Consider the following 27538-nt stretch of genomic DNA (forward strand, 5'->3'; position numbering starts at 1 on the left):
GGGGCAAGGATGTTTTACCCAGAAGATAAAAGCTCCAGATAAGACTGCTAGGCAGGAAAAGCAGCGAGACCGCAGTCCGAGGCTTCCTCTTCGGGTCGGATTTTTTTACTATTATTTTTTTCACCAACTTCCTTCCTGCTTTTAACTGCCGAGGCTCAGAGCCGAGAGGAGAGAGCGCAGCAGGGGGACCCCGGACAGAGACGCCAGCCAGTGAGTACGCTTTCGGGGAGAGGGGAGGGGGGCGGAGAAGTGGGAAGGAGGCCGAAAAGGAGGACCGCTTTCCTGCCAACTGTTCCGTCGAGCTCCCCGCCGGCTCGAGGCGACGGAAGGGCGATTCATCCCGCCAGGCTCACAAAAGGCGAGGGCAAGGCCAGTCATAAGCATGGCTACACCAGAAGGGGAAGTGAGTATTCAGGCCGAGGAGTCTGCAATGCAGGGAGAGGGGAGGGTCACTTTGTGGAGGGCTAAGAAACGGGCGGCGGGGGAGGGGGCTTTCCTCAGAGCTCCCCGCTCCCCCAAGAAACTGGTCTGGCGCTGGTGTACTTTAACACTTCGCTGTGTAGAATATAAGAGCGTGCAATTCCTCCCCCCCCCCCCTTTTCTCAGTGGAAAATTCCATTCCTGTGCCTTCTCCTCTGTCCTCCACATGGACTCTGGAGGCTATGCATGCATTTGGGGAGTTGTTGTTTGTTTCAGGAGGGAGGCCCAACGGCCAAGTCCCCAGTTTAGGAGAACTTGGGGGTGGTTGGTTCAGTGGCCTCTTCTGCCACAGGTTTCCAGTGTGAACTCGGTGCAGATACTTTATTGACACATTAGTTGCATAGTGCAAGAGGGTACACGGAAGTGCCTCGTTTTGGGGTTCAACCCCGTGGTTAAGAACATGTGGGACGGCTGGTCCAGGCTACTTTCAGCCCGTGTGCAGGGATCGGAACAGGACGAGTGGGTGGTTTCTGCAACCCACGTGGGCCTCCGTGAGAAATATAGAAAGCTTGGCAGTGGACTTTCTGTGTGGCTCACTATGCTTTGTGCGGTTCCCAAGTTAGGGATTCTGAAAGCCACCATCTGGACAGAAAGGCACCTTCTGTCATGGCGGAAGAACATTTCTTGGTCTTTTTAGACCTTGCCCTCTTTTGCAAATAATTGATTCAAGTACATATTGTAGCATTGTTCCAGTTTCACCTACCACTGTCCTTACCGAGCCCGGAATTCTCACCCCAGCTACAAGACTTTAGCCAGTCCTAATTGCTTCATTCATTCCAGCTACACAATCCACTTCCCTATGCGGGTGGGTGGGTTGCAGGTCAGAGCTTCAATCTGCAGTATGGAAAGCTCCACCAGTTGAGCCATAGAAGCTCCAGACCTGAAGTAGAAGAAAGCTCTGTGGCTGTTGTATGGTAGCCTCATGCCTCAGAGGCCATTAATTATTTTTTAAAGCTGCTTAATTAACAGTATATATATATATTAGGTAAGGTGAATCAGGAGTCCAGTGGCACCTTACAGACTAATAATATTTTTAGCTAAATACTGTGAGTGTGGGATAGTTCCAAAACCATACCATGTGGAAGGTAAAGCCAGTTGTATTCAACTTACTGGACTGGGTTGCGTGACCCTCAGGCTGCCCCATGTCACCAGTAGTGAATTATTTTTCCTCACCTTCCTGGATCTCCTTCAGAGAAAGGGCAGTGGCTGACAGTGAAAATCTTCCTAAGGTAACTGGTTTATCTGAAAAGGCTACAAGATTCAACACATATTTAATTACACCTTATTACTTTTAACCCTTACTTTGAATTCACACCAAGGTGATGAAAGTGATCAAAGAGTGAATATAGAGGTCAAGAGTCGCACCAGGAAAAAAATATATCTGGCAACACTGATTAGCAAAGGGATGTGGAGGAAATGGAGTCTGTGATTGAGAGTATAAAACTAGAAGAGTGGAAGTTATTCCAGATTAATACGAAACAAAATGACTTTTTATGTAACATCTGTCCTTAGTTTTAGTAAACATTCCTCTCTGTAAAATGGAATAAACTGTACTTAAACTGCCATGCTGTGAGGACAAATCTGGTTTTCAACAGATCTATTTCTAACATGGGCAGATAGTAGGGGGTCAAATGGCAGTCCTGGGGCCTATTTGTTTGCAGTGTTCATATTGTTGTGCCATAGTGCTTTTTAATCTTTTATGTGATCAATGGACATCTGACTCAGGTCAAAAGACCTCCCCCCCCAGCTATATGGTGTGGCAAGAAATTGCTATCAATAATGATTTTTTAAAAAATCCCCACTTAAAGACGAAGCTTTCTTTATAGCAGCAGTTCAGGAATGTTAATGCTGTGTTTCTACTCTGGGAACCTTGAAGTACTGTGGTACTGTGGAAACAATTTGAAATCTGGGGTGTGAACAAAGGAGAGCTACGGGAGATGGGTAGAGAGGGAGATAATGGATGAGGCAAGCATAATCATTAGTGTAAGAGAGAGAAATCTTGGTTGTTATTTTTTTTAAGAAAAACAAGTTATTTTGACACTTTTTATTCAGGCTAGAAAAACAAAAAGCTTAGACAACGTATCTCCTGGTCCCATGTACAGAATCTTTCTATGGGTGTGTCCATCTTGATCCATCTCTTTTAAATTATTTCAGTATTCTGTATTTTAAGGGCTGCTTTGCAGCCCAGGAGCTGCAAAGGTTAATCTCTAGGTGTGTTTAGGTGGCCAGCTTTCTTCAGGCTGTTGCTGTGATGTGCACCCAACCTGTGGAACCGATACTATGTTGTGCATCCTCTGTCCTCCCTCCCTGCAAGAAAGGTGAGGTATATGGTACAGTCCCACGTGATATCATGCAGTGCATGAATCCTGCTTTGAAAGATACAGTTTGCCTTGTACTATTACTCCTGGTTGAGGTGAAGCCATAGCAACAGTGAAGACACAATTTTAGTTTTCATTAAAACAGGGAACGGAAGGAGCTAGGTTGAGAAAGGTAAGTTCTCAGCTCATTGTGGCTGTGATGAAAATGCAGTCTCACTGTTTTCCCTTCTGTCCTGTGTCTTTGATGTACTACCTTTGTATCTGGCTTTTCCTCCAGAGAAATCAGAGCACAGGTTTAACGTAACAGGTTACAACCCTTTGAGGAAGGTTAGGTTGAGAGATGGTAACTTGCCTTCGGTCCACACAGATCTTCCTGACTGAGTAGGAATTTGGACCTTATTTTCCCATGTCCAAGGCCAGTATTCTGAATTAATGCAATGCTGAATATAAAATATCTTGATGCTGTGTGTCAGCGTGATAGTGGTGGGATGTCCAGACCTACTGGTGGAGTGGAATCTCTCATGAAGCACCTGAGCACATTTTTTTCTCTTCATAAACTACAAATAAAAAAGGTAAAGGTTCCCTTGCGCAATTCCGACTCTAGGGTTGCGGTGCTCATCTCTGTTTCAAAGCCGAAGAGCCAGCGCTGTCCGAAGACATTTCCATGGTCATGTGGCCGGCATGACTAAACACCAAGGCGCACGGAACGCTGTTACCTTCCCACTAAACTACAAATAGGCATGTGTTATTTACAGATTTTGTGCACTGTCTGTGTGTATGCTTCCCTCCTCTTTTGTTTCACTGTAACACTTGCAAATGACCAAACTGTCTTGATAACCAATGGCATATCTAGCCAGCTGGTAAACTGATATCGTGGTTGGAGTGTTGGATGAGGATCTGAGAGAGGCAGGTTCAAGTCCCCACTCTGCCATGGAAGCTTTCTTGATAACCTTAGGTTAAGGTCTCTCTGTCTACTCTAGCTCCCAGGATGGTTGTGAGAGGATAAAATGGAGGAGGCGAGAATGATGTTGAAAGCTACTTTGGGTCCCCAACTGGGGAGGAAAATGGGGTATAAATATGCAATTCTGTGAAGATGGCTAAGGGTCACTAACAGAGAATTCTAGTAACTGCACCATGTTATAGTTGTCAGGATTACTTATGGGAAACTATGACAATTAAGCTGGTGTAAAACTAGTATTAAAATAAGGAAGGCAATGGCAAGCCACCTCTGCTCATCTCTAGCCTTGAAAACCCCATGAGGGCTCACCATCAGTCAGTTGTGACTTGATGGCACATTATTTTTTATTATTATTATTATTATTAGTAGTAGTAGTAGTAGTAGTATATGGTTGTGTGATCTAGATATATCCAGATTCTTTTAGTATTATTTCATGTCATTTTGGTTGTTTCATGTGGTTGAAATTGATCCAGTACTGGGATGGCTGAGGGAAAACAGAAGCTGTGTATATTCCCCCTCACCCATAGCTTTTGAGGTTCCTGGTCATAAAGTTTTTGTCTTTAGTTGATGTGCTATTAATTTTTATGTAGCACTTCATATATGCGTTTCAGTCTTTATCTTGTTTGTACCACAAGCCTCTGAAAGAGATCAGTCTTGTACAAACGGGCATTCTTACTGGTTGAACTTCTTGTCTGGTAAGTCCCAGGGGCTGATGATGTGGGAAGCAAAAAGATGCGATTGGTCAATGCGATGAACTGATTGCTGGTTCTGCATTCTAGGTGAATTTGACCTGGAACTGAGATTGGTAAATGCAATTGTGCTAATCTCAACTTCTGCTTCTCTTAACTTAAATCAACCACTAGTTTACTGTAGAAGTGGTCGAATTGGCAGGAATGCAGATGGAGTATTGAGATAACAAAAATTATTTTCCCAACATAATTTCTAAAATCTCAGACTTGGGATCTGAACCCAGAACTCCATGATTGGCTCACAGTGCTGTTCCTATCCATTCCTACATGCCAACAGTAAAAAAAATGGAGTTGGGGATTTGAAAAAACTTCGCTAACACACCAGATTCATGAAGGAACTAATAATCAAACGAGGGAGTCTGGCTAGTTGGGCTGTTCAGCTAGCATCTTCTGGATATGGCAATCATACTGTATGAGGTTGCTCATTAAAACAGGGGTCCCTATCCCTTTAGAGCCTGCAGGCATTTTTAGAATTTTGAGGTAGGATGGCAGGTGCAACTACAAAATGGCTCCCATTGGAGGTGGAGCCAAGCATCCCCTTTGGTGCCTGTTTACAGGCTCCTGTACCTTTCCCAAGTGAGCTGTGGGGAGGATCCATGAAAAGTCCCTTTATTTGTATGAATGCAGGTTCTGCCTTAACAATGGCCCTGCCAGCTTTTCTGAAGCATGTGGTGGGGACCTGGCATACTGCTTGTGTGCACCATGGTGCCCACGGATGCCAGGCTGGGGAAACCCATTAAAATGTATCAACTTCATGTAGCCCAGAGGCACTGCCTTACTCTAGGGTGGCCCCAACACCAGAGGCACCCCACTTTCTAACCTGAACCAGAGAACCACAAACTCAAGCCAAGGAAGGCACTCCTGGTTCTGAAACACAGAGTAAGCCATAGCTCTGGAAAAGGCTCTCCATTTTCAGGTGGCATAAAGGCAGTCATCAGAGCAAACCTCCAGTCTCTTCTCCCACCCAGCAAAGGCATGCATATGAAACAATGGCAGTTCCACCAGGTAAAATATCTACATTTCTAACGTCTATTGAGAGGCCATCTGACGAATAGCCCTTCTGTCTCCAGAACTTCACCTAGCCATTTTGTGCTCACCTATGTCTATGTGAAAATCCCTTATCTTCACAACTGTCTTTCCTCCTCCTTAGGATACCGAGATAAACCAATCATACATTCAAATGTTTAGTGATCCTTCCTGACACTTATCAGGGACCTATCTCCCACCTGTGTGCAATTTTGGAATACTGTGTGCAATTCTGGCCACCACACCTTAAAAAGGATATTATAGCTTTGGAAAAAGTGCAGAAAAGGGCAACTCGAATGATAAAAGGGTTGGAACACTTTCCCTGCGAGGAAAGGTTAAGGCGCTAGGGCTCTTTAGCTTGGAGAAACGACGACTGAGGGGTGACATGATTGAGGTTTATAAGATTATGCATGGGAAAGAGCAGGTAGAGAAAGAGGTACTTTTCTCCCTTTCTCACAATACAAGAACTCGTGGGCTCTCCATGAAATTGCTGAGCGGTCGGGTTAGAACAGATAAAAGGAAGTACTTCTTCACCCAAAGAGTGATTAACACTTGGAATTCACTGCCACGGGAAGTGGTGGCGGCTACAAGCATGGACGGCTTCAAAAGGGAATTAGATAAGCATATGGAGCAGAGGTCCATCAGTGGCTATTAGCCACAAGGTATAGATAGGGGCTCTGGGGCAAGTGATGCTCTGTCATCTTGGTGCTTGGGGGGGGTCAACAATGGGAGGGCTTCTAATGTCCTGGCCCCACTGGTGGACCTCCTGATGGCACTGGTATTTCTGGCCACTGTGTGATACAGAGTGTTGGACTGGATGGGCCTTTGGCCTGATCCAACATTGGCATCTCTTATGTTCTTATGTTCTTACCTTTTGTGTTAACCTGGGGACCTTTTCAAACTGCCTTGACTGGACCGTCCATCAGTGTACAGAAAACCCATTCAACTAGCCACCCAGCACCTGGCTAAACCTATCGATGCTATTGTGAATCCAGACTCTGCCCTTCTGGTCACACCTAGGCCCGTGCCCCTCCTGACAACTGCACCCCCTGGGTTGGTCCAAGTAATCTTTTGTCTTCACCTGGGGAAAGCCCCTCAAGACTTCACCTGGGGCAAGCCCCTTGATCAGCATTGTTCTCTAATGTCTATATCCGTCCACACACATGACCTCAGTGTGTGCCTCTGCCCTGATGCCAACTGGCAGTCCACCCCCAGACTTCTGTTGGAGTCACAATCCCATCTCCATTTGGACAGGTCGTATCATCCTGTAACTGACCCCTCTATTCACTATCAATCATCTCTGCTCTCTTAGTTCTGTATTGTTTGCTCTTTTTGAATGCTTGGTGTGCTTGTAATTATGAAAATCCTTTAATAAAATCTATTTAATTTACTCTTCAAATCTGGAGTCTTCCTACGGTACCGCACCTTGGTATATAATTGGTGTGTGGTCCCTGTACCCCTCTGAACTCCCCTACCACATAGCTAACTTCCCAAACAACAAGGCAGGCCATTGGCAGTAACATTCACTACACTAAAATTGAGGGGAAAGGGCGCTTGTGGTAATTTGTTCACATAAGACATGCATGTGTGAATGGGCTGTTCAAGTTTGTAATCCGGAATCTTCTGAGAGGGCAGCCTGTTTCCTCACAGAATTCAGAAACAGAAATAAGAGGCTTCAAACATTGTGGCTGGAATCCTAAGCCCTACTGAGAGCCAAATTAAAATGTCTGAAGAGCCTGTGGGTAACCTTGGGGTAGATTTGGTGACTGGATGCACACTTCTTCTCTGGGGCCAGGCTCTGGATTAATGGGTGGAAGTATAGGAATTAGGGTGAGAATCAGGGGTATGGGAGCCCAGAATAGATGAATTTCACATTCAAGTTGGGCTTTCTAAAGGCCCAAGCAAGGGATTTTTAAATTGTCTAGGAATAAGGATGGAATGGCTTTCCTGGGAAATGGTAGGCAGCAATGATGACTCTCCCCACCCCTTCATTTTTGTGAGAGGCTGTAGTTCCTGTCTTTCTTCTTACATCTCTGTGTTGCATTTTAAAAATGGGGGGTGGGGTTTGAAGGAGCATTCAAGAGGCGCTGCACATGTCAGCCTCCGTGAATCAGACCAAGTTGTGATCAATTGCTAGTTTTACAGGGAAAGACACAGAGAAGCAGCCTGGCTTTTAGAGGAAGCACTTGCATAGAGTGAGTGCTGGTGTGTTGGCTTTGTGTTCTTGCCCTCCTTTTGTGCAGTGTTCTCTCTCTCTCTCTTTCTCTCTCTCTGCACTCATCTGTTTAAGTGTCTCTGCTTCTGTGTTTCACACTGTCCTTTCTGGCTGAGCTCACATGGTTGTTGTTCTTGTTTATTCTTTGTGTGTTGAGTCCTTTGTCTTTTTGCTTTTGGGTTATGCTTTTTGTAAAAAAAAAAACCCTGAGGAGTGCTGATTTTTACTGGGACACAGCAGCCTAATAGATGAAAGCATTTGATTTAAATATGGGGCCAAGTTTCTTTGGACTTGGGGTCCAAGGGAAGAGCAGATTATATGGATAGTGGTAATGGAAGTAATACCACCCCAAACTGTCTTTTGGGTGGAACATCTTTATGTCTTTTTGTTTTTGTGGCTGATGGTTTTATATTTGATAAGAGTCTGCCTTAGCATTACACATTGTACTGCAAATTGTTTGTGGCCTAGTATGTGGCCTTGTAGTTCTGTAGCTCCAGGCAAACATGTTTAAAGCTATATTTGCATAAAGCAGAGGCCTGTGGGTATCCAGACTGTTTGACAAGACCACTTCACATCTGGAAGCTGCTAATGTATGACTGCTCACGCATGCATCCATCAACTGTGGCGTGGTGAAATTGGCATGTCTGTGAGGGGTGCAGCTCCTCATCCAGATGATGCAGCCTCTGCATGGTTTGGATTTCAGGTGGTCACAGCATGGCAGCTTGTTCATGTCTCGGATTAAATCCCTGGTGAGACTAGAGAGTAAAGCATTCTCTTGAATTCTGTGACAGCCTGGAGTTTGCTGCACTTTGCTGTTTGTTGACTCTCCATTTATGGCTCTAATAAGAGTTGGAGCACTAATGCAGTGCCTGTTTGTAAAAGACCTAGGTTTGAATTCTATGCACAGAGATGTACTACATAAATAGACTCTTCTGCCTTCCACATTCGGATGCAGTCATTGATGTCCCCTGAAATGGTATCCCTGTGGGTCATGTGACCCATCAGGAACATTATGGAGGTCAAAGTGAGTTACAGCAGTGTGTGTGTATGTGGGGGGGGGGGCAGCACAAATCGCCCTTGCCCTCTTCTATGAGCAGAAGTGCCTGTTGTGCAGCATAGGATCCAAGGGAGCTTTAGATAGGATCCAAGGCAGCACAGTATCCAATTCTCAGTTCAGATAATTGTGCATGCTTTCGGTATACTTTTCATATTGATTTATAGCTTGGATAATATTGCCACTGTCTTCTGCCTCATGAATGGAGTCCATAAGTTGAATTTATGATGATAATTTTTAGGTTGTTTCATTTATGGTATATTTGTATTGGCTGAAGAACAAAGACAAAGCCAGCCAAATTAATCTGCTCTTAAGTTCCTTTCTTCTCTGAACAAAATGCTTAGCCATCACTCAGTCTAGATGCCTAATGACAACTATTAAAATGTAAAACAAAAATCTGCTTAGAAAGGCCTGCAGTCATAGCTGGTGTCTACAAGGTGAAGCTTGGCTGTGCTTCTGGGCCTGCCCCTGTCTACTACGCTCCTGTCCTTGCTAACAAATGACTCTATTATGAAATAAGCCAGGTGTACTGTCAGTGATATAGTGCCATTCTTGGCTTTGAGGAATGTTTGACAGTATTTGTCTGCTGTCAGTGATAGGTGGTCAAAAGGCCATTTTTGACCAGTCAGCTGGCCTGCGTTAGCCAGTCATAATTCAGAATGCCTTCAACAGTTCAGACGGCTTCACTGAGCTTTGAGGTCTGGCCAGGCTTCAGGCATGCTGTCTGCATTTTGTTGTAGTTCTTGTTCTAGTGCTGCATGGCATTTATTAATTGAAACATTTGCTCACTGTTTAATTAGCTTTGTTTAAAAAATTGGTTTAAAAATCAATTTAAGAAGAGTTACAGAACTATTGCGGGGGCGGCTTGGAGAGGATGGTTTGAGACACTCCAGTTGTCAGCCAATCAGCACGGGGCACACCTTGCTTGTGCTGCAGATTGGCAGAATTAATTTTCCATGAGCTTGATCCTAGCCAGGAAATTGTTTGTCTGCTCACTATGCTTTGAATGTACTACAAAGAGGGCTCGATTGACCAAATAAAAGATTTTTGTATGTACCACGAGAGTTCACTCCGTTTACTTGTTTAGTGCTAGAAAACTGGAAATGACCATTTGTATGTTAAAGGCAAAGTATGAGCGGACAGGGGGACATGAAAATCATATTGCCATTGACTTTGCTTGTCCAATGTGGGTAATGCGATTATATTAATGTGGGCTTGGCTGTCACCAAACTAGCATGATGGAGCCTCTAGAAAGAAACTATCCACATACTTTTTTAGACAAGAAAAGGAAAGACATTGTTACAGCCTGACAGTTTCTATAAAAGCCATTTGTGAGTAATGAAGGTTATTTGAAGGCTGTGTTAGTTTCACTAAGAACATAAAAAGAGCCCTGTTGAATCAGATCAGTGGTCCATCTGGTCCAACAACATATTTCACACAGTGGCCAACCCTGTGTCAACAAAGAAGGCCTTCCCTTGATGCTACTTCTTAGCACAAGTATTCAAAGTTTTGCTACTTCTGGTTCCTTTTAGTCACCAGGACTAGAAGCCCCTGATGGACGTATTCTCCGTGAATCTGTTTAACTCCCTGTTAAACCTATCCGTCTGGCTGTCATTACATCCACCAGCACTGAATTTCACAATTAATTTCCTTCTTCAGTAAAGGACTATTTTCTTTTGTTTGTCATTGGGTACCCATGAGTTTTAGTATTATGGGAGAAGAGATTATCTCTCTCCACTTTTTCTGCCACATGCATAATTTTACAAACCTCTATCATGTCCCCTCTTCGGCATCTTTTTTCTAAATTAAGAAGTCCCAGACTCTTCAGCCTTTCCTCATACGAAAGGTGCTCCAACCCCTTACTCGTGTTGGTTTCCCTCTTTTGTACTTTTTCCAGCTCTGCAAAGTACTTTTCATGATGTAACCGGAACGACACACAGGTTGCACCATAACTCTCTACAAGGACATTACAATATTGGCTGTTGTATTTTCAGTTCCTTTCCTAATAATCCCTAGCATGGAGTTTTCCTTTTTCCATACAGCTACATTATCTTTTTATAGATTGATGCTATTTATGCTATCACTGGCCATAGCTCAGAGCGCATGGTTTGCATGTAGAAGGTCCTATGTTTAGTTCCTGCCACCTCCACATAGAAGGATCCTGGGTAGCAGGACTGAGGGAGGAAAATTCTGTGTGATTGCTTGGTTTGTTAGTCTGAGGAGAAGGCACTAAGAGCCAGTGTGGCTTGTTGGGCTGGGATCTGTGAGAACCTGGTTAACGCCCCCATTCTACCATGGGAGCTTACTGGGTGACTGTGGGCTGCTCACAGCCTCTATGGTCTGAATATGTGGGGATTCCAGTGGCCCTTCCTGTCTTTCCTTTAATCTATTCACTCGTCCTTCTTGTTTCACCTGCCCACCTGCTTACTAACAAACTCTCCTGTCATTCTTTCCTCTATGATTGCCACAGGGGCAGATGGGTTGTTCTTACGTGACAAAGGGGGGTCCACTTTAAGCCATTGTTGAAAGTATTGCATGTGGAAGTTAGAATGGACTCCCTTCTCTTTCCGAGAAGTTTCAATACTTAAGGGTTACTGCTCAAAGGAGTCTGCAACCAGGGCCTGGGTTGTCATAGGAACAAGCCACATGCTTCCTTCCTGCGCTGGAAGGGGCACCTCATTGTAGCAGACAACAGCTATTTTAAGTGTTGTGCAGTGGAGAAATTTCATGACATTTGCAGTTGGAATTATTGGCATTTGTTTTCTTGATTTTCTGTATTATGTTAAAAAGTACATTCAGGTATTTTTCTTCCTTTGCATGCCTTTCAAAATGACATCTCTTGCCTGTACTTTGCAGATCTAAATCCTTGTAATGCACTGCCTGTAATATTGGATCGATACTGATTGTAGTGGGACTCTTCAGAGCTGGAATGGGTTGTGGTCAGTGTTCCCTCTAAGCTGAGTTAGTGTGGGCTAGCTCACAGTTTTTTATCCTCCAGCTCACACATTTTTGTCTTAGCTCAGGAAGGATGGCTCCAGAGCAAACTAATTTATGCGGTAGCCAAATCACTCGCTCACCACTTTAATGCCAGTAGCTCACAAAGTAGAATTTTTGCTCACAAGACTCCACAGCTTAGCGGGAGCATTGGTTGCGGTAGTAGCTGTTCAGTAACAGAATTGAGTGTGATGGTTTATTATTGAAGCACTGTGTTTTTGTGTTGGTGTGGCATGAAAATAAGTTCGTTACCTAAAGACCACTACAGGTGGTTTGCTATCCAAGGGGTACTGCTTAATGCTACAGCAGTGTGAAGCATTTCTTTTAGACAAGATGGTGAGGCTGATCATAGCAATATTTTTGCTCAGGCTGTTCCAGTCCTGCATACCAGCTTATACTTTCTTTAAAAAACAACAACACAAAATTTGCAGAGATCAGCACTGTTAATGGTGCTGATCCTAGAACCTAGCTGCAGGCCAGATCCCCATAGATGACTGTCATGTTGTTGACTAACTATGGGACCCATGATAAGTGTACAGAGTAATTGCTTCTTAATGGAGTGTGTCCACTCAAACATGGTGTTGCTTCAAGTAGGAAATTCCCAAGATTCAGGATATGCATAAAGTAGGGCAGAGAATGTGTGAGTGGATGAACATAATTCACACTCAGAACTGTCAGTTTTCAGCAGGTTTATCCTGTTCCATTAGTCAAATGATTAAATCCAAAATATCAAAACCAAATTAGTGTTGGATCCAGTTACTACCCATTGTTGCAGTCAGCCTATAGCTCAAGTAGGCTACGAATAGAGAAGGGGGAGCAGGGGAAATGGAGGAGAGAGAAGACCCTTAATGTTACTAACCTTTAGTGATCTGGATTTTCTCAGAAAGTAGAGAAGGGCTTGGATAACAGCCTCAGATGCTGGCCTATGTGGAAACTGTTGCCGTTTGATTGCTTTTATTGCTGTGAAGAAAGCTAATGCAATCTTAGGATGCATTAACAGAAGCATTGTGTCCAGATCAAGGGAGGTGGTAGTTCTGCTCTATTCGGCTATGGTCAGGCCTCACCTGGAGTACTGTGTCCAGTTTTGGGCACCACATTTTAGGAAGGATGTTGACAAGCTCGAGCGTGTCCAGAAGAGGGCAACCAGGATGGTGAGAGGGTTGGAATCCAAGTCTTATGAGGAAAGGCTGAAAGAGTTGGGTATGTTTAGCCTGGGAAAGAGAACGCTTAGAGGGGACATGATTGCAGTCTTCAAGTATTTGAAGGGCTGTCATGTAGAAGATGGAGCAGATCTATTCTCTCTTGCTCCGGATTGCAAGACTAGATCTAATGGGTGGAAATTACAAGGGAGTCGTTACCGGCTAAATATCAGAAAAAAAAAATTAGACTTGATATCCCGCTCTTGTCCCATGGCTAGGGTCTCAGAGCGGCTTACAGGGTTTCTGGTGCTAATCACCTGTGTTCCTAGCTAGGGCCACAATGTATGAAGGGGGGGTGGGACAACCTACCGGCACCCCCTCTGTGGTGTCTATTGCTGTTTCTCCGTTGGCTCGGCATGGTCAGGTCTCCTGGTCCAGCGGGTTGTTCTTTTCTCTGGCGTTCTCTGGCGTCTCCGGCGTTCAGTGGTGGCGATCTCCTTCTTAGGCGCGCAGCTCCGCCTACTTTCCGGCCCGGCCACGTCCTTTCCGGCTCCGCTGAGCTGGAGCTCGGCATCTGCGCACGCCCCTTTCTTCTCTCTTCACGGCGGCCCTCGGTGTACTCCTTCTCTGCCGCCAGGGATCGCTCAAACGCGCACCTTGCCTTGCTCGCCGCCGCCTTGCTCGCCGCACCACCAATGCCGTCCACGCCAGGATTTTGGGTATGTTGTAGGGCTATTTTTCAGTATACTCCTGCAAAGTGCAGGGGGTTGGACTAGATGACCTGCAAGGTCCCTTCCAACTCTAACATTCTATGATTCTATGAACTCATGTGGGTAGTGTTGGTAGGATACATATTTTAACAGTTTATGCTTTCTGTGGCATTAAATAAATTCATAGATGGGAATGTTAGTGGCTATTAAGGTAGGGTGTGCATCCTCTAGCTGCATCTGTTGCCCACTGTTGGATTCCTTGATTGTTGGAATTAATAGATCAGAGTGCCACTTTATGCTATTTTCCCCTTCCTCTGGGGATGGCAAATCCTATATGTGGGATACAGGACACACTGTATACAAAAATGACATTCCAGCTGTTGTACCTCTGTACTAAACTGATTTTTCCTTTGCTACCAATGTCACTCACTTTTATGATTTAATTGCTCCTTTCCCAACAGAAGCTCAGCTAAACACTTACGAGCCTCACCAGATTCATACTTCTGCTGGCTGCAGCTTCCTCTACTGAGTCTAGGTGACCATGACTGAGAAAGACCCAGAGGTGCATGTGGAAGAAGATGATGATGAGCTTGACAGCAAACTGAACTACAAGCCCCCACCTCAGAAGACGCTTCAGGAACTGCAGGAGTTGGACAAGGATGATGAGAGCCTTGCAAAGTACAAGAAGTCCCTGCTGGGAGATGCACCTGTAGTGGCAGGTATGGATCACTGGTGGTGGTAGAATTCACAGCTGACTTTACGGCAGCCTCTGTAGGGTTTCCAAGGCAAGAGACATTCAGAGGTGGTTTGCCATTGCCTGCCTCTGCATCATGACCCTGGTAATCCTTGGAGGTCTCCTTTCCATTTACTAGCCGGGGCCGACCCTGCTTAGCTTCTGAGATCTGATGAGATCAGGCTACCCTGGGGTATCCAGGTCAGGGTCTGTAGCAGAAGATCTTTCAAAGTCGGGAAGAAGCCAGTATTGGCATGCATTGTGCAGGGGGACCAGTAGTGTCTCAAATAGAGAGTATCCAGAAGTACTGTCTGATAAGTGGGGAACGGAGCAATGTTGCAGACGTGATTTACTTGTTTAGGTTTGGTACCACAAAGGAGGGAAGATCACCTTTTGAACTGGCGGTTTGTTTACTCTTTCTTATATTAAAATCCGCACTCTGTTTTCTCCTCTTGATTAATGGCCTTTGTTTTCAGGGTTAATGTCAGAACACCCGTTTAGCATGTGAAAAACCCTGGTCCCCAGCATTTACAATTAGTGGAAACTATTTTGTAAATCTGAGCAATGCTCAAGATCCTAGAGAGCCCCAGCAAGCCAGGCTGACAGGAACATGTGACCTCTTGCAGCCTGTGTTCCATGATGTTAAATGTAAACATACACTTGCTTCTGTTTTAACACGGTCACAATGCAGGTCTTTCTGACTGAATGACAAACTGAATGTCTCTGCTTCCTGACCCCACAGACCCAACAGCCCCCAATGTGACTGTCACTCGGCTTACACTGGTATGTGACTCTGCTCCTGGGCCAATCACTATGGACCTCACGGGTAAGTGAAATTCTCTTTCTTTTGCCACATAATGAAGTGAATGGGACTTGTGGCCCAAGTTTCAGACCAAGAACTGTGTCTGAAGCCATTTTCCTGTTAGTCCTGTGAAAACTAAGGGGAATAGTATTCCCTGGGGCAGTAGTAATAGCTAACCTTTGTCTTTTGTATAATGCATTTCAAGCATTCAGAGCAGTTCATAAATGCTTTAAATGCTTTTGCAAGGAGCGGGGGCCGTGTGCAGGCATGCAGCCAGCAGCTGCCCCTCTCCCTCCCCTCCTGCAAGATTTAAAGGGCCCTCCAGCTGATTGGTGGGCCACGTGTTCCTGCTGATCAGCTGGAGGGTCCTTTAAATCTCGCAGGAGGAGAGGGGCAGGGATTGGAGATGGGGTTCCCCCACCAGCCAGCTGGCCAGCAGCGGGAAAGAGCCCGTGAAATCGGCGGATTCTCTGCTCACACCTGGGAACTGTAGCAACCCGAGCTGCAGTGTTAGAAGAGTCAAATAACAAATATATACACTGCAAAACCTTTTTTTGTAAATTAATGTGTTCTATTTGTTAACTACCATCTTATAAAGTGCATTGTGTGCTATTATAATATCCTAAAACAGGTATATATATTCATTACATGCAATAAACAATGATAATCAGTTCATTCAGTATAATAACTACCAGTCAATTTACATCATTCCCAGAGGGAATGAACCAAACAGTGGACCCCTCATGCCACCTGTGAACTGGATTACCACTTACTTGGACTAAAAAAAGGGGACAATATCCCCTTTAAACATCAAAGTAAAGTTTAGACTGTTATTGAACTGAAATGCATTATGAAGTGGAATGTGGATTTTTCACTACTGTTACTTTAATTAGAGAATACACATACGAACTGTTAACAGGTGCTGTAAGATTTAATGACCAGAGAACAAGGTCAATACTAGGCAGCCTTAAGAAAGACAGGAGTGCTCCGTCTGTGAACCTCAGCTGCTTAATGTGGTAAGAAAACTTTGTGAATCCAAGTTATATTAGAAATATTGTATAATTTTTGGATTCATTAATTATGTCTTTTAACAGCCTTTTATAGGACCAGCAACAAACATCAATGTAACTACAAAAGAAAGCTTTCCCCCTTTAGAAGACTTCTAAGCAAGGAGAAGCGGGCGTATAATTCTAGAAACTCCCGTTGGGGGTTGACCTGTTTTAGGATATTATAATAGCACACAATGCACTTTATAAGATGGTAGTTAACAAATAGAACACATTAATTTACAAAAAAAGGTTTTTGCAGTGTATATATTTGTTATTTGACACACCTGGGAACTGGCATCCCTAGTCCACTGTGACTGTTTTGCTCAACACTTTGCAGTTGAAATGTCTCACATCCATTCTGACTTGGAGTCTACATTAACAGTGACAAGGTCAGATGGTATCAGGGTGCCTACCAATGTTCCCTCTAAGCTGTGGAGTCTTGTGAACAAAAATTCTACTTTGTGAGCTACTGGCATTAAAGTTGTGAGCGAGTGATTTGGCTGCTGCATAAATCAGTTTGCTCTGGAGCCATCCTTCCTGAGCTAAGACAAAAATGTGTGAGCTGGAGGCTAACTCACACTAACTCAGCTTAGAGGGAACACTGGTGCCTACCTGTCTGGTTGTTTGGAATACTTTTCAGTTTATTCAGTCTGAAGATATGGACAGGAACCTTGGAAGTTTGATGCCTACCACCTTCTTGTATGACCCTTACCCTTCCTGGCTACTTAAATCTGCGGGGTGGTGGTGGTGGCGGCTCACAGGGTCTGAGTGGTATACCTCACTGAGAGAGTGGGGTGGTCATCCCAGCCTTGAAACAGGCTGCGGTGCATCCACTTCTAAAGAAGCCTACCCTAGACCCAGGAGATCTCAATAACTATCGACCAGTCTCAAATGTTCCATTCTTGAGCAAGGTGATTGAAAGGGTGGTGGCTGGACAACTTCAGGCTTTCCTGGATGAGTCAAATTGTTTGGATCCTTTCCATTGTTGCATCTAGATCAGATTACCGCAATGCACTCTTTGTGGGGCTGCTCTTGAGAAGTGTTCAGAAACTTCAGTTGGTGATGAATGCTGCCACGAGAATACTGACTGGAGTGGGTCATAGGGACCATATCTGTCTAGTCTTGGCGGATCTAGACGGGCTCTCAATTTGATTTCAGGCACAATTCAGGGTGCTGGTGCTGACCTTTAAAGCCCTGTATGGCAGAGGTATTGAACTCATTTGTTATGAGGGCTGGATCTGACATAAATGTCACTTTGTTATTTATTTATTATTATTTGTTGAGCTGAGCCATGCATGCTATAAAATATAGCATGAGGTACCAGAGATATAAACTTTATAAAGGTGATTTCAGATGTTGAATGTCAATAGGAGGTGAATGACAATAGCAGGCTTGATTGGATTAGGTGTGATATGCAGAGGCGTAGTAGGTGTGGAGATACCAGTGTTGGTAATTAGACAGGAAACCTAGGTCTCAATTCCATCCAGGAGGATTCAGTCGAGGAGGATGCAAAGAATAAATGGATATAAGTCTGACAAAGAAACCACAAAATTCAGTTGCTGACGTAAGAGTAGTAGTGCTCATACAAAGAGATTTCAAAGGGAGATTAGAAAGAGAGACTGCTGAATTGCGGTTGATAATGAAGCTCAAGACGATGCATCCTCCTGGACTGAATTGAGACCTAGTTTTCCTGTGTCATTACCAATGTGTGCTATTATACTTTGGCATCTGAAATCACTTCACTCTCCAAGATATAAGGACTGATATAAAGGTGATTTCAGATGTTGAATGTCAATAGGAGGTGAATGACAATAGCAGGCTTGATTGGATTAGGTGTGATATGCAGAGGCGTAGTAGGTGTGGAGATACCAGTGTTGGTAATTAGACAGGAAACCTAGGTCTCAATTCCATCCAGGAGGATTCAGTCGAGGAGGATGCAAAGAATAAATGGATATAAGTCTGACAAAGAAACCACAAAATTCAGTTGCTGACGTAAGAGTAGTAGTGCTCATACAAAGAGATTTCAAAGGGAGATTAGAAAGAGAGACTGCTGAATTGCGGTTGATAATGAAGCTCAAGACGATGCATCCTCCTGGACTGAATTGAGACCTAGTTTTCCTGTGTCATTACCAATGTGTGCTATTATACTTTGGCATCTGAAATCACTTCACTCTCCAAGATATAAGGACTGATCCAAGTGTTCTAATTCCTAATCAGGGTCTTTTTGAAATAGGACAGAAAAATCCATTAAAAAAAAACTTTTCAGAATAAGCCAAAATCCTTAATGTACATTGTGCTTGTCAGAATAATCCCCCCTGCCTCCCTCCCTCCCAAGAAGCTTATACCTGGAATAAAATGTTGTTGGTCTTAAAGCTGCCATGAGACTCAAAAAGAGGAGGAGCAGCCCTGGAGAAGGAAGCAGAAGCTGGGTGGGTGGATGAGTTAGTGAGAGAGAGGGACAGAGCAAGCGAGAGAGAGGCTTGTCTTTGTATCTCTCCCGCACAAAGCAGCCACAAAGCTCTCTCTATCTGTATGTGTGTGTGAGAGAGAGAGAGGGTGAGGGAGGGGAGGAGGGAGGCAAGAGGCAGGAAACAGGAAGCAGGAGGTAAAGAGCCACTGAGGGAGCTGGGGAAAAAGGAAACGAGGGTGCAGCTGTAGCAGCAGCCTTGGAAAGGAACTAGGAGAAGGAAGTTGCTTGGGGGGGCTGGTTCTGAGTCCTCTGGCCTGTGGGCCTGTTTGACGTCACCGCTGTATGGTTTGGGACCAACATAACTGAAAGACCACCCTTATGAACCTCTCTGACCACTACAGTCATATTTGTAGGCCCTGCTTCAGGTGCCCCTGTTTTCTGAGATTAGATGGAGATTAGATCTGAGAGAGGGCCTTTCCAGTAGTGGTACCCAAACACTGGAACTATTTCCCCAAGGGACAGTTATCTGTCCCACCTGTTGCTATATCCTGCCAGCAAGTAAATACTTTTTTGTTTCATTTGGTGTTCTCTCAGTGATTCCTCCTTCTTGCCCAATGTTGTTAATTTTTTTTAAAAAATGTTTTGTGTGTATTTTAGCTCTAATTTTAATTGTTTTAATGATTGTTGGCTGGTTTTAAGGGTTTTAAAATGTGATTTCATTGTGTATGTTTTAATTTGTTAGTTGCTTTGGTGGCCCTGTGAGGACAGAAGAGCATGATACAAATTTTGTAAAATAAAAATAAGTAATTCAGATACGAGGAGGAGTTGATAATTGTAGAGTAATAGTGGATTGTAAATGGCCACAGTGAGTTTGTAGCTACAAACAGAATTGGAGACTTTCTACTTATCCAATATGATCCACTAATTAATATGCACATCCTAAGTGTTGTGTCCTATTTTTAAATTTTTTAAAAGAAAATACTATATAAAGTGACAATAATGTAACAGTTTGTAAAAATGTCCCCAAATCACAGAGTTTCAGGTTTTGCACAGTCTGGTGCATGGTCTCATGGCTTCTTAGGGGACAGTTTTTGGTTCATACTATGGCAACAGTCCCTTAGAAACTGCAGAGTCAAGCAGCCATTTGTGTTCTGAAATTCAGCACTAGCAAAAGAGTCAGGCTTCACCTTATATGGGCTTCTTATTTGCAACAGGAAGTCACAGCTTAGCAGAGCTTCGATGCTTCCTCTTTAGCTGAAATCTCTGAGAGAAGCAACCCACAAGCAGTTATTTTGAAAAAAATCATGTTATGCAGTCAGCTTGTGTGACACACCTACATTCCTCTTATGCTTGCCTAGCAACAGCCATCCTCTTGCACAGCTTCCTTTTGTTCCAGAGGAAACTCTGAAAGAGACTCTCTCAGCAAGTTGTGCCTGCTGTCTTGAAGTCCACTGGAATGACACAAACGTAGACCAGGTGGACACAGACACATCAGTAGGCTGGCATAAATGGTCCCAGAAACTGAGCATGATCAATCATACATGGACACTCAAATATATGTTTACATGCATTCATCTGTCTACAGATAAACATATGTGTTTTCCACACAGGGACAAGATTTCATGGTTTCCTTGTTGCTGGTATGGTTGCAAATAAAGTGCAGCAGCAATGGGGATTCCACATGGCAGGTTCCTCTGCCCCAGTCACCCAGAAGTTGCCACCCCACCAGGGCTTTTGCAGTTCCCCCCCCTTAAACCAGCACTAGAATATCATCATATTGATATACCATTTTACTGATAGGTGTTGGAGTTCCTCTGAATTCTCAGTATTAATTTTTTTAAAAAGCAAGGCTTTGTCTGCTTCCCTTATGGGGATATACCTTTTTCCTTATATCTCCTCAAGGGAAGGTGCTAGAGATTTACTTAAAAAAAGAAAAGAAAGAAAGGTGGGAATTCAGATAAATGTCTACACCTATCAGAAAAATGGTATATCGATACAATGATATTCCAGAGCTGATTAAAAAAAATAGAAGCCCCCCCAGTGGCAGGTGGGGGAAATGGCTGCCATGGGGACAGAGTTGGGGAAATGGCTGCCATGTGGACCAGAAAATCTGCATTTTCCCAACCACACAGCAGCCATCCAGGTTTTACTGTGGTCTTTGCCAAAATTTTGGAGAAAAGCAAGTTTGAAAAAGATTGGAGAAAAGCCAGGGAAACCCTCTATAGATGTACAAATGCAGCATGATCCTGTGGGGAAACATGAAAAAAAAACCACCATTCAAAAGCACTGATTTTATAGAAGATGACCCACGTGGAAGACACCATTGACACATAAGGCACATTTACACTATAGCTAGTTAAATAGCAATTTCTTTTTTGTGGGAACCCTGAGAACCAAGTGTGTACTGAAAGGCAAAAACAGCTCTGGAAATGGCAGTCTGCCCTTGGCCTGCAATCCCAAGGGAGAGGGGAATGGAGGGAGGCGGGAAGGACCAAACTTGCTGCAGCTTCTGCCCATCTTATGCCCACCCTCATTCTGTGGGCAGCTTCTACCCTCTTGCAGGGGCTACCATCTCACAGCCACAATGGCTGCCGCCCACTTCACATGGATGGCCCCGTTGAAGAGCAGCCCTTCCATGCCACTGGCCCATTGGGATTTTCCCTGGTGGTCTTAATGGCCAATCCAGCCCTGCTGGGAACTCTGTTTTTCATGTGTGTGTGTGTGTGGGGGGGGTGTTAGACACATCTAGCAGAGAAGTCTTACCACTCTCTCCACACTTTACAATTCCCAGGATTCTTTAGGGGAAGCCTTAACAGTTAAGCTGGTATAAAACAATATGTGCTTGTAGCATAGGTATGCTTAGACATGCAAATGTGTGGACAATGCTTCAGCTTGCTACAGTCAGAGGAGACTGGGAGAATTTATTCTTTTGTCTGTGGCAAGGTTAAATGAAGGGTTGTTTGTTTTTTGCCCTCCTACAGGGGACCTTGAGGCTCTCAAGAAAGAGACCTATATGCTAAAGGAAGGTGCCGAATACTGCGTTAAGATTCATTTCAAAGTGAGTCCATTGCTTTTCCATTGGTGTCCTCCACAGTTACAGAGTCCTGGCTTGTGGAATCACTAAATGCCTATGGGAGGGTAGTGCAAATCTGCATGGTCTTGTTGCATGTGTCTTGTGCTGCCTCTTTAATACTGCTGCTGAATTCTAAGCACTTATTGTGTTTCCTCAGTAATGGATTATTCCATTCTGGAGTGCTTTTTCATAGGCTCTGAGTGTTCTTAAACCTCATCAGTGGGCTGGTGAATTATTTGTTTGTCTACTTGCATAGATTTCGCCCACCCCTTTAATATTACACAGTAATAGCATGTAATGGAGAATTTTACAGTGGTATAAAAATCACAGGGGAATGGCTCAGAGAAAGGGATAATTACTCTCTAAATAGTACAGTCCTCTGCAGAATTACTCCAGCCCATTGATTTCACTTTAAACTGCCTAAATCCAAAACAATGAATCAGGTGGGGAAATGGGGTTGTGTGGGTAGGCAGTGTGATTATTTCTTGGGACCACTTATACTTTTGGTCAGCTCACTGAGTCCCTGCATAACTGTTGTCAACCACATTGTGAAGAGAAATGGGTTTTATTAAAGAAAAATAGAAATTTGGATATTTACACTCAAATAAAGGACCACAAGTTTACAAGAAGACATAAAAAGGAAGCTGACAGATAGATTGGTGTGGGGTCAGGGTGATACTGTACCTATCTTGAAGAGGCTCGGAGGTCCAGAAGTTGGAGAGAGAAAGTATGTGGACCCAACCAGCGAGACCATGGAGAGCCTGAGTTATGATCAGGGGCGATGACTTTATGTGTGCCCAGCTCAATCACACCATATGTGTGGGTATATTTATACCCCAAAATGTATCCTGAGGGTATGTTAAAGCGTGGTGTCTAGTTTCACAATGGATTGATGGGATTCCCATTGTGGAACAATAGCGTGATCTGGTGTTTCCCTGATGCCAGACAATGGAGGTAAGGTTTCTTAATGTGTGGCAGGATGAAGCTGAATGGGTGACCATTCACTAGACATGAAGAGTTAATGTTCATCTTGATGGGTCTGGCATAGGTATACAGAATGCAGATATTTTAGACAAAGATATGGAGACAGGAGTGAGTGGGATCATAGGTGTAATCTTCGTGGGGGCGGTGGGGCGTCAGCCCCCGCCGAAATTTTCAGGAAGGTGCTCAGCCTCCCCCGGGAGCCACCCTTGCTCCTAGCAAAGCAATGCCTCTGGCCCAGCCCCAGCCCCCCCCCGGGAAATTGGAAAGTCTACACCCTTGAGTGGGATTATCCAGAAGGGGAACGGTGGCTCAGAGGTTAAGATGCTGAAGCTGCAGATTGGAAGGTCTGTAGCTCAGCAGTTTGACACCCTAGTGCCGCGTGATGGAGTGAGCTCCCGTCTGTGGCCCTAGATCCTGCCAGCCTAGCAGTTCGAAAGCAAGAAATTGCAGCCGGTTTCTGGTGTGATGCGGTGATGGGCGGTTTTTTCAGGAAGCTCCCGAGCCGTCCGATCCTCTTTTCGTTCTTTTTGAAACTTCCTGGTCTTTTCAGTCCGGGGGAGCTTCGTCTGCTCTCTTGGAGGGAGAGCAGATAGCAAGAGGCTTGTTTTCGTCCACCCCCACACACGGCAAGTGTGTGGGAGAGGCCATTTCTGCCTCGAGGCAGGAGCGATCGAAGGAGTGTTATGTCCAAAATGAGCAATTAAGGTAACTAATAATTTATTTATTAAGTAGCTAACACATTTGTAAGTTTAGTGAGTTAAAATAGCTATTTCTTAGTACCATTGGAGAAAATGGGTGTAGTATATGGTATTTTATAATAATATGAAGAGAATTTATTAAGAGGCATGAGGCATGATATTTTAGTTATTATTTAGTTAATATTATAGTTTAGAATTTTGATGTCCCAGTTTATTTGATTTTTGATCTGTCTTTAAGAGATGAGATATAAATATTATAGCTAATTTTTTTGATTTTTTGGGGGGGGTTAGCTGGTAAAATAGGGTAGATAAGTAGGTAATGGTTATAAAATACTATATACTAGGTAAAGGCTATGGTTATGAGATGTTATACACTGGATAAAAGATATAAAAGTACAAGTAAGAAATTATACAGTATCTTAGTGAGGTAACATAATTTTTGTTAGAATAGATATATAAAAGGGAAAAAGGCGATGGTCTGCAGGTGTAGAGATGGATTGAAAGCAGAATACAGTGCAATGCCAAAGAGTGTGAAGCTGGCTAAAGAAGTAGGAAAGAAAGGTAAAGTTAGAGGTAAAATGAGTATTTTATGGTTTATAAAAAGAATGTTGGAAATTTGATAAGGGTTAATTGAGAAAAGATGAGAAATTAGGATAATTTAATAATAATTATCATTGTTTTGCTGAAATGTTGTTATGAATTATAGACAGATAAAAGAGAATCATTTGAATTTAATCTCCTATAGACTTTGATTGTTGGATTAATTGTGACTAGGATTAATGTAAAGAGAGATTTAAGATGTGGTTAGAAATACACTTAGAAATGTGATCTGAGATGATGTCGGGAAAGGTGGAAGTAGTTAGCCATGTTAGAATTTTGTATTAAGATACTATATGGCGGTCTTTCTTTTTGTGTATTTGTTGATGTTTATGTATTGTTGTTGTTTGTCTCTTTTTGTATTGTAAAATTAATAAAAATATTGGAAAAAAGCAAGAAATTGCAAGTAGATAAACAGGTAATGTTTCATTGGGAAGGTAACAGCATTCTGTGCGCCTCAGCGTTTAGTCATGCTGGCCACATGACCATGGAGAAGTCATCAGACAGCACTGGCTCTTTGGCTTGGAAATGGAGATGAGCACCGCCCCCTAGAGTCGGATTCAACTGGCTTTCGAGCAAGGGAAACCTTTACCTTTACTATTTCCTGACATACAGGTGTGACAGGATTTGGGGCAGGAAACATGCAACATACTCCATTCATGACAAAAACACAGACCAGCGGCTCTTTGTCTCTGCGTGCCTTTATATTTGGCAGACAAAAGACTGGCCATTGGTCAAGAGGAGATGCCTGAGGCAAGAGCAGAGATTTGTCCATTCTAGTCCTTATGGAATGAGCAGAGAGGAGGGGGGGGGGGGGTTTGCTTGCATGGAGTATGTTTGGCAGCACTGTCAGCCCTGTGTTCCCACTTGGCCTGTGTTTGGACCAAAATGAAATTTTCTTAGTCTCCCAGCAAAAGCCATTATTTAAGCCAAGCCTGGCTTCATGAGGGCACTGCTTTTGGAGGTTCAGAGGTTATTTTGGGGTGCCTTTCTCTCAGGAAAGACCACCCCTGGTGCAGGGCATGAGTTTGTTTGTTATAGTTTGCTGTTCCAGCAGCCGAAAAAGGTGGATGAAGGATAGCAAGACATGCCACAAGAAAGGAGAAGAGGAGGGAAAGTTGAAGTGGTGGGGAAAGAAGGACAGCAGAAATATGACTTCAAGAGCTGCTTCATTTGGCTGTGCTTTTCTCTTGCAGGTAAATAAGGAAATTGTATCTGGCTTGAAATATGTGCAGCACACTTACCGGACAGGGGTGAAAGGTGAGTAAAAATGGACTATTTCCCCCTTGTCTTCAGCCACATTTCCCCACTCCCCAGTTTCCCTACAGCTAGCAATACTGTACTCCTCTCTTCTCTACTGTTTTCACAGGAGAAGGAGGAAGCAGGAACTTAGGGGACATGATGACCCAACTTCTGGCATGGCATCAAAGTGATGTCATTGTGCAGGGGGCAATATGCTAGCAATCGCCCAAAACTGTGGTTTAACCAGAATTTTGGGCAAATGCTGTAGCATCACCTGACATGATGACATCACTTCCAGGTCATGCTGGAAGTAGCATAATCATACTGGGGGTGCCAACTATGCCTCCCATTTTGCTTGGCATTTTTTCCCCTTTTGTCCAGCTGAGCAACAGTGGGAAGTGGCCATGGGGGGCGGGAGATGTCCTCCCACCTGCAGGCGACCCTAGTTCCACCCTACATTTTCTATGCCCAAATCTGGTCTCACATTTAACAGAATTGCAGAAGGAATGAAAGGAATTAGAAGGGTCTCCATAAAGCCATCTTATCTGTTCTCGCATATAGATTTCATGTTTATAATGCAACATATTCGCTGGACCGCCTGCCTCTCCCCCTATGTGCCCCGAAGAGCCTTGCACTCTACTGAGCAACATCTGCTGGTAGTCCCCGGCCCAGAAGAAGTCCACATAACCTGACCAGGGTCAGGGTGTTTTCTGCCCTGGCTCCGGCCTGGTGGAACATGAGTTCCACTTGAGATCAGGGCCCTGCAGGATTTAATGTAATTCCGCAGGGCCTGTAAAATGGAGCTGTTCCGCCAGTTCTTTGGTTGAAAAGTGGATGCCTGAAGACTTAGGCCTCCCCTGCCTATAATGCCTGGGTGAACTGCCCTTTCTTACAGATCGCTATGGCATCCATTGGATGGTCACCATATGCCCTGCACTTGTGGGAGGTGTTTGTGGATGCCAGAAACCAAATCTTCTGCTGTCTGTTGGTTTTTTAAAAAAGTTAACTCTCTATGAACTGTACTTATTATTGTGTTGTATTTTAACTGCTGTGACCTGTCATGAGCCCACTCACGGGGAGGTCAGGATATAAATCCAATAATAAATAATAAAATAAAGTGGGGGACCATTGGAGACAAAGGGGTTCCAGTCATTTGATCTATATGGCCTGATGTGATTGCATTAAAAATTACAAATTTTAGCTGTGGGCTAATCTTTATACTCTTCAGTTTCCTTAGACCTGTCCATGTAGTGGGCCCATCCCATGGTAGGTCAACGCTGATCATTACTTGCTTTATGCAAGCCATGGTTAGGGGAGGTGTGCCAAAAGCCCATGGGGATTGATTTCAGTCTGTGGCATCAGGACCACTTACTGGAGAAAGCAAGGTAACTCAGCAGCCTGTGTTTGGATCTATCCTGCCCTGTCTTAGCCTAGTTCCCCTATGACGGACTCTTTTCTTGTGGGCTGTTTTCTTCTAGTGGACAAAGCTACATTCATGGTGGGCAGCTATGGGCCACGGCCAGAGGAATATGAATTCATGACACCTCTCGAGGAGGCACCCAAAGGCCTTGTGGCTCGAGGAAACTATCGCAACAAGTCCTTCTTCACCGACGATGATAAGCACAACCATCTCACCTGGGAATGGAACTTGGCCATTAAGAAGGAGTGGACAGAATGAGTTCCTCCTTGTTTGCTTCCCTTTGCTTTCTCCTGCCTGTTGCACTGTATTATTCCAGGTGTGCCAGTCCTTGGCACCTGCATGCCACACTTAGTCCACCCAGCCCTTTTACTGTCTCAAGAGATTCTGTTAACACAGGCCTTTGGACAGGCTCTGTCTCTCCTGCTGCTGCTGCAGTGGAAATAATTGCAAGGAATTAAAACTGAGATCGAACATCCTCTTTGCTTATGTTTGCACAGGATCTGTCCTTGAAGTGCCTTTGCTAGGAAGACACGCCCACCCCACCCTAGTGCTATCAGGGCAAACAAATTGATGACACCTCCCCCTCCCATGAAAAGATATTTTACTGTTAGCCTTTCCCCCCCTCATAGTGTGCATTCACTGGACACGTCTTTGCCTCTAGGTGGACTCTGTTTCTATTCAGCTTGTTTAAGTGCAATTCCCAAAACTGTATTTGGAAATCTTGCCTTCAAAGGTAACAGGAGACACAGTTCCTGGCCTGGCCTGTCACATTTTCAATGTCTTTGAAAATAAAGCCAGTTTTGTTCTTTGCCTCAGAGTGAGCCTCTCATGTTTCATACAGCGTTAACAGTGTCATGTTCTGTCCACCGTAAATATTGAGTGTCAAG

At 44.1% G+C, this 27538-nt stretch overlaps 1 protein-coding gene across 2 annotated transcripts; it reads left to right on the forward strand.

Annotated features, from left to right (window-relative positions):
* Positions 1 to 27461, forward strand: ARHGDIB (Rho GDP dissociation inhibitor (GDI) beta). Of its 2 annotated transcripts, none has more exons than XM_015421308.1 (6): positions 1 to 210; positions 14105 to 14362; positions 15119 to 15202; positions 21619 to 21695; positions 25186 to 25249; positions 26710 to 27461. In XM_015421308.1, exons 2-6 carry the CDS (start codon positions 14185 to 14187, stop codon positions 26907 to 26909), a joined length of 603 nt encoding a protein of 200 aa, XP_015276794.1. In that variant the 5' UTR covers positions 1 to 210; positions 14105 to 14184; the 3' UTR covers positions 26910 to 27461. The 2 variants fall into 2 exon arrangements, with proteins under 2 accessions (XP_015276794.1, XP_015276795.1); XM_015421309.1 differs by lacking the exon at positions 1 to 210 and adding an exon at positions 256 to 403.
* The last annotated feature ends 77 nt before the right edge of the window (positions 27462 to 27538 follow it).

The sequence above is a fragment of the Gekko japonicus genome, unplaced genomic scaffold, assembly GCF_001447785.1.
Source record: "Gekko japonicus isolate JY-2015 unplaced genomic scaffold, Gekko_japonicus_V1.1 scaffold443, whole genome shotgun sequence".
NCBI lineage: Eukaryota > Metazoa > Chordata > Lepidosauria > Squamata > Gekkonidae > Gekko > Gekko japonicus.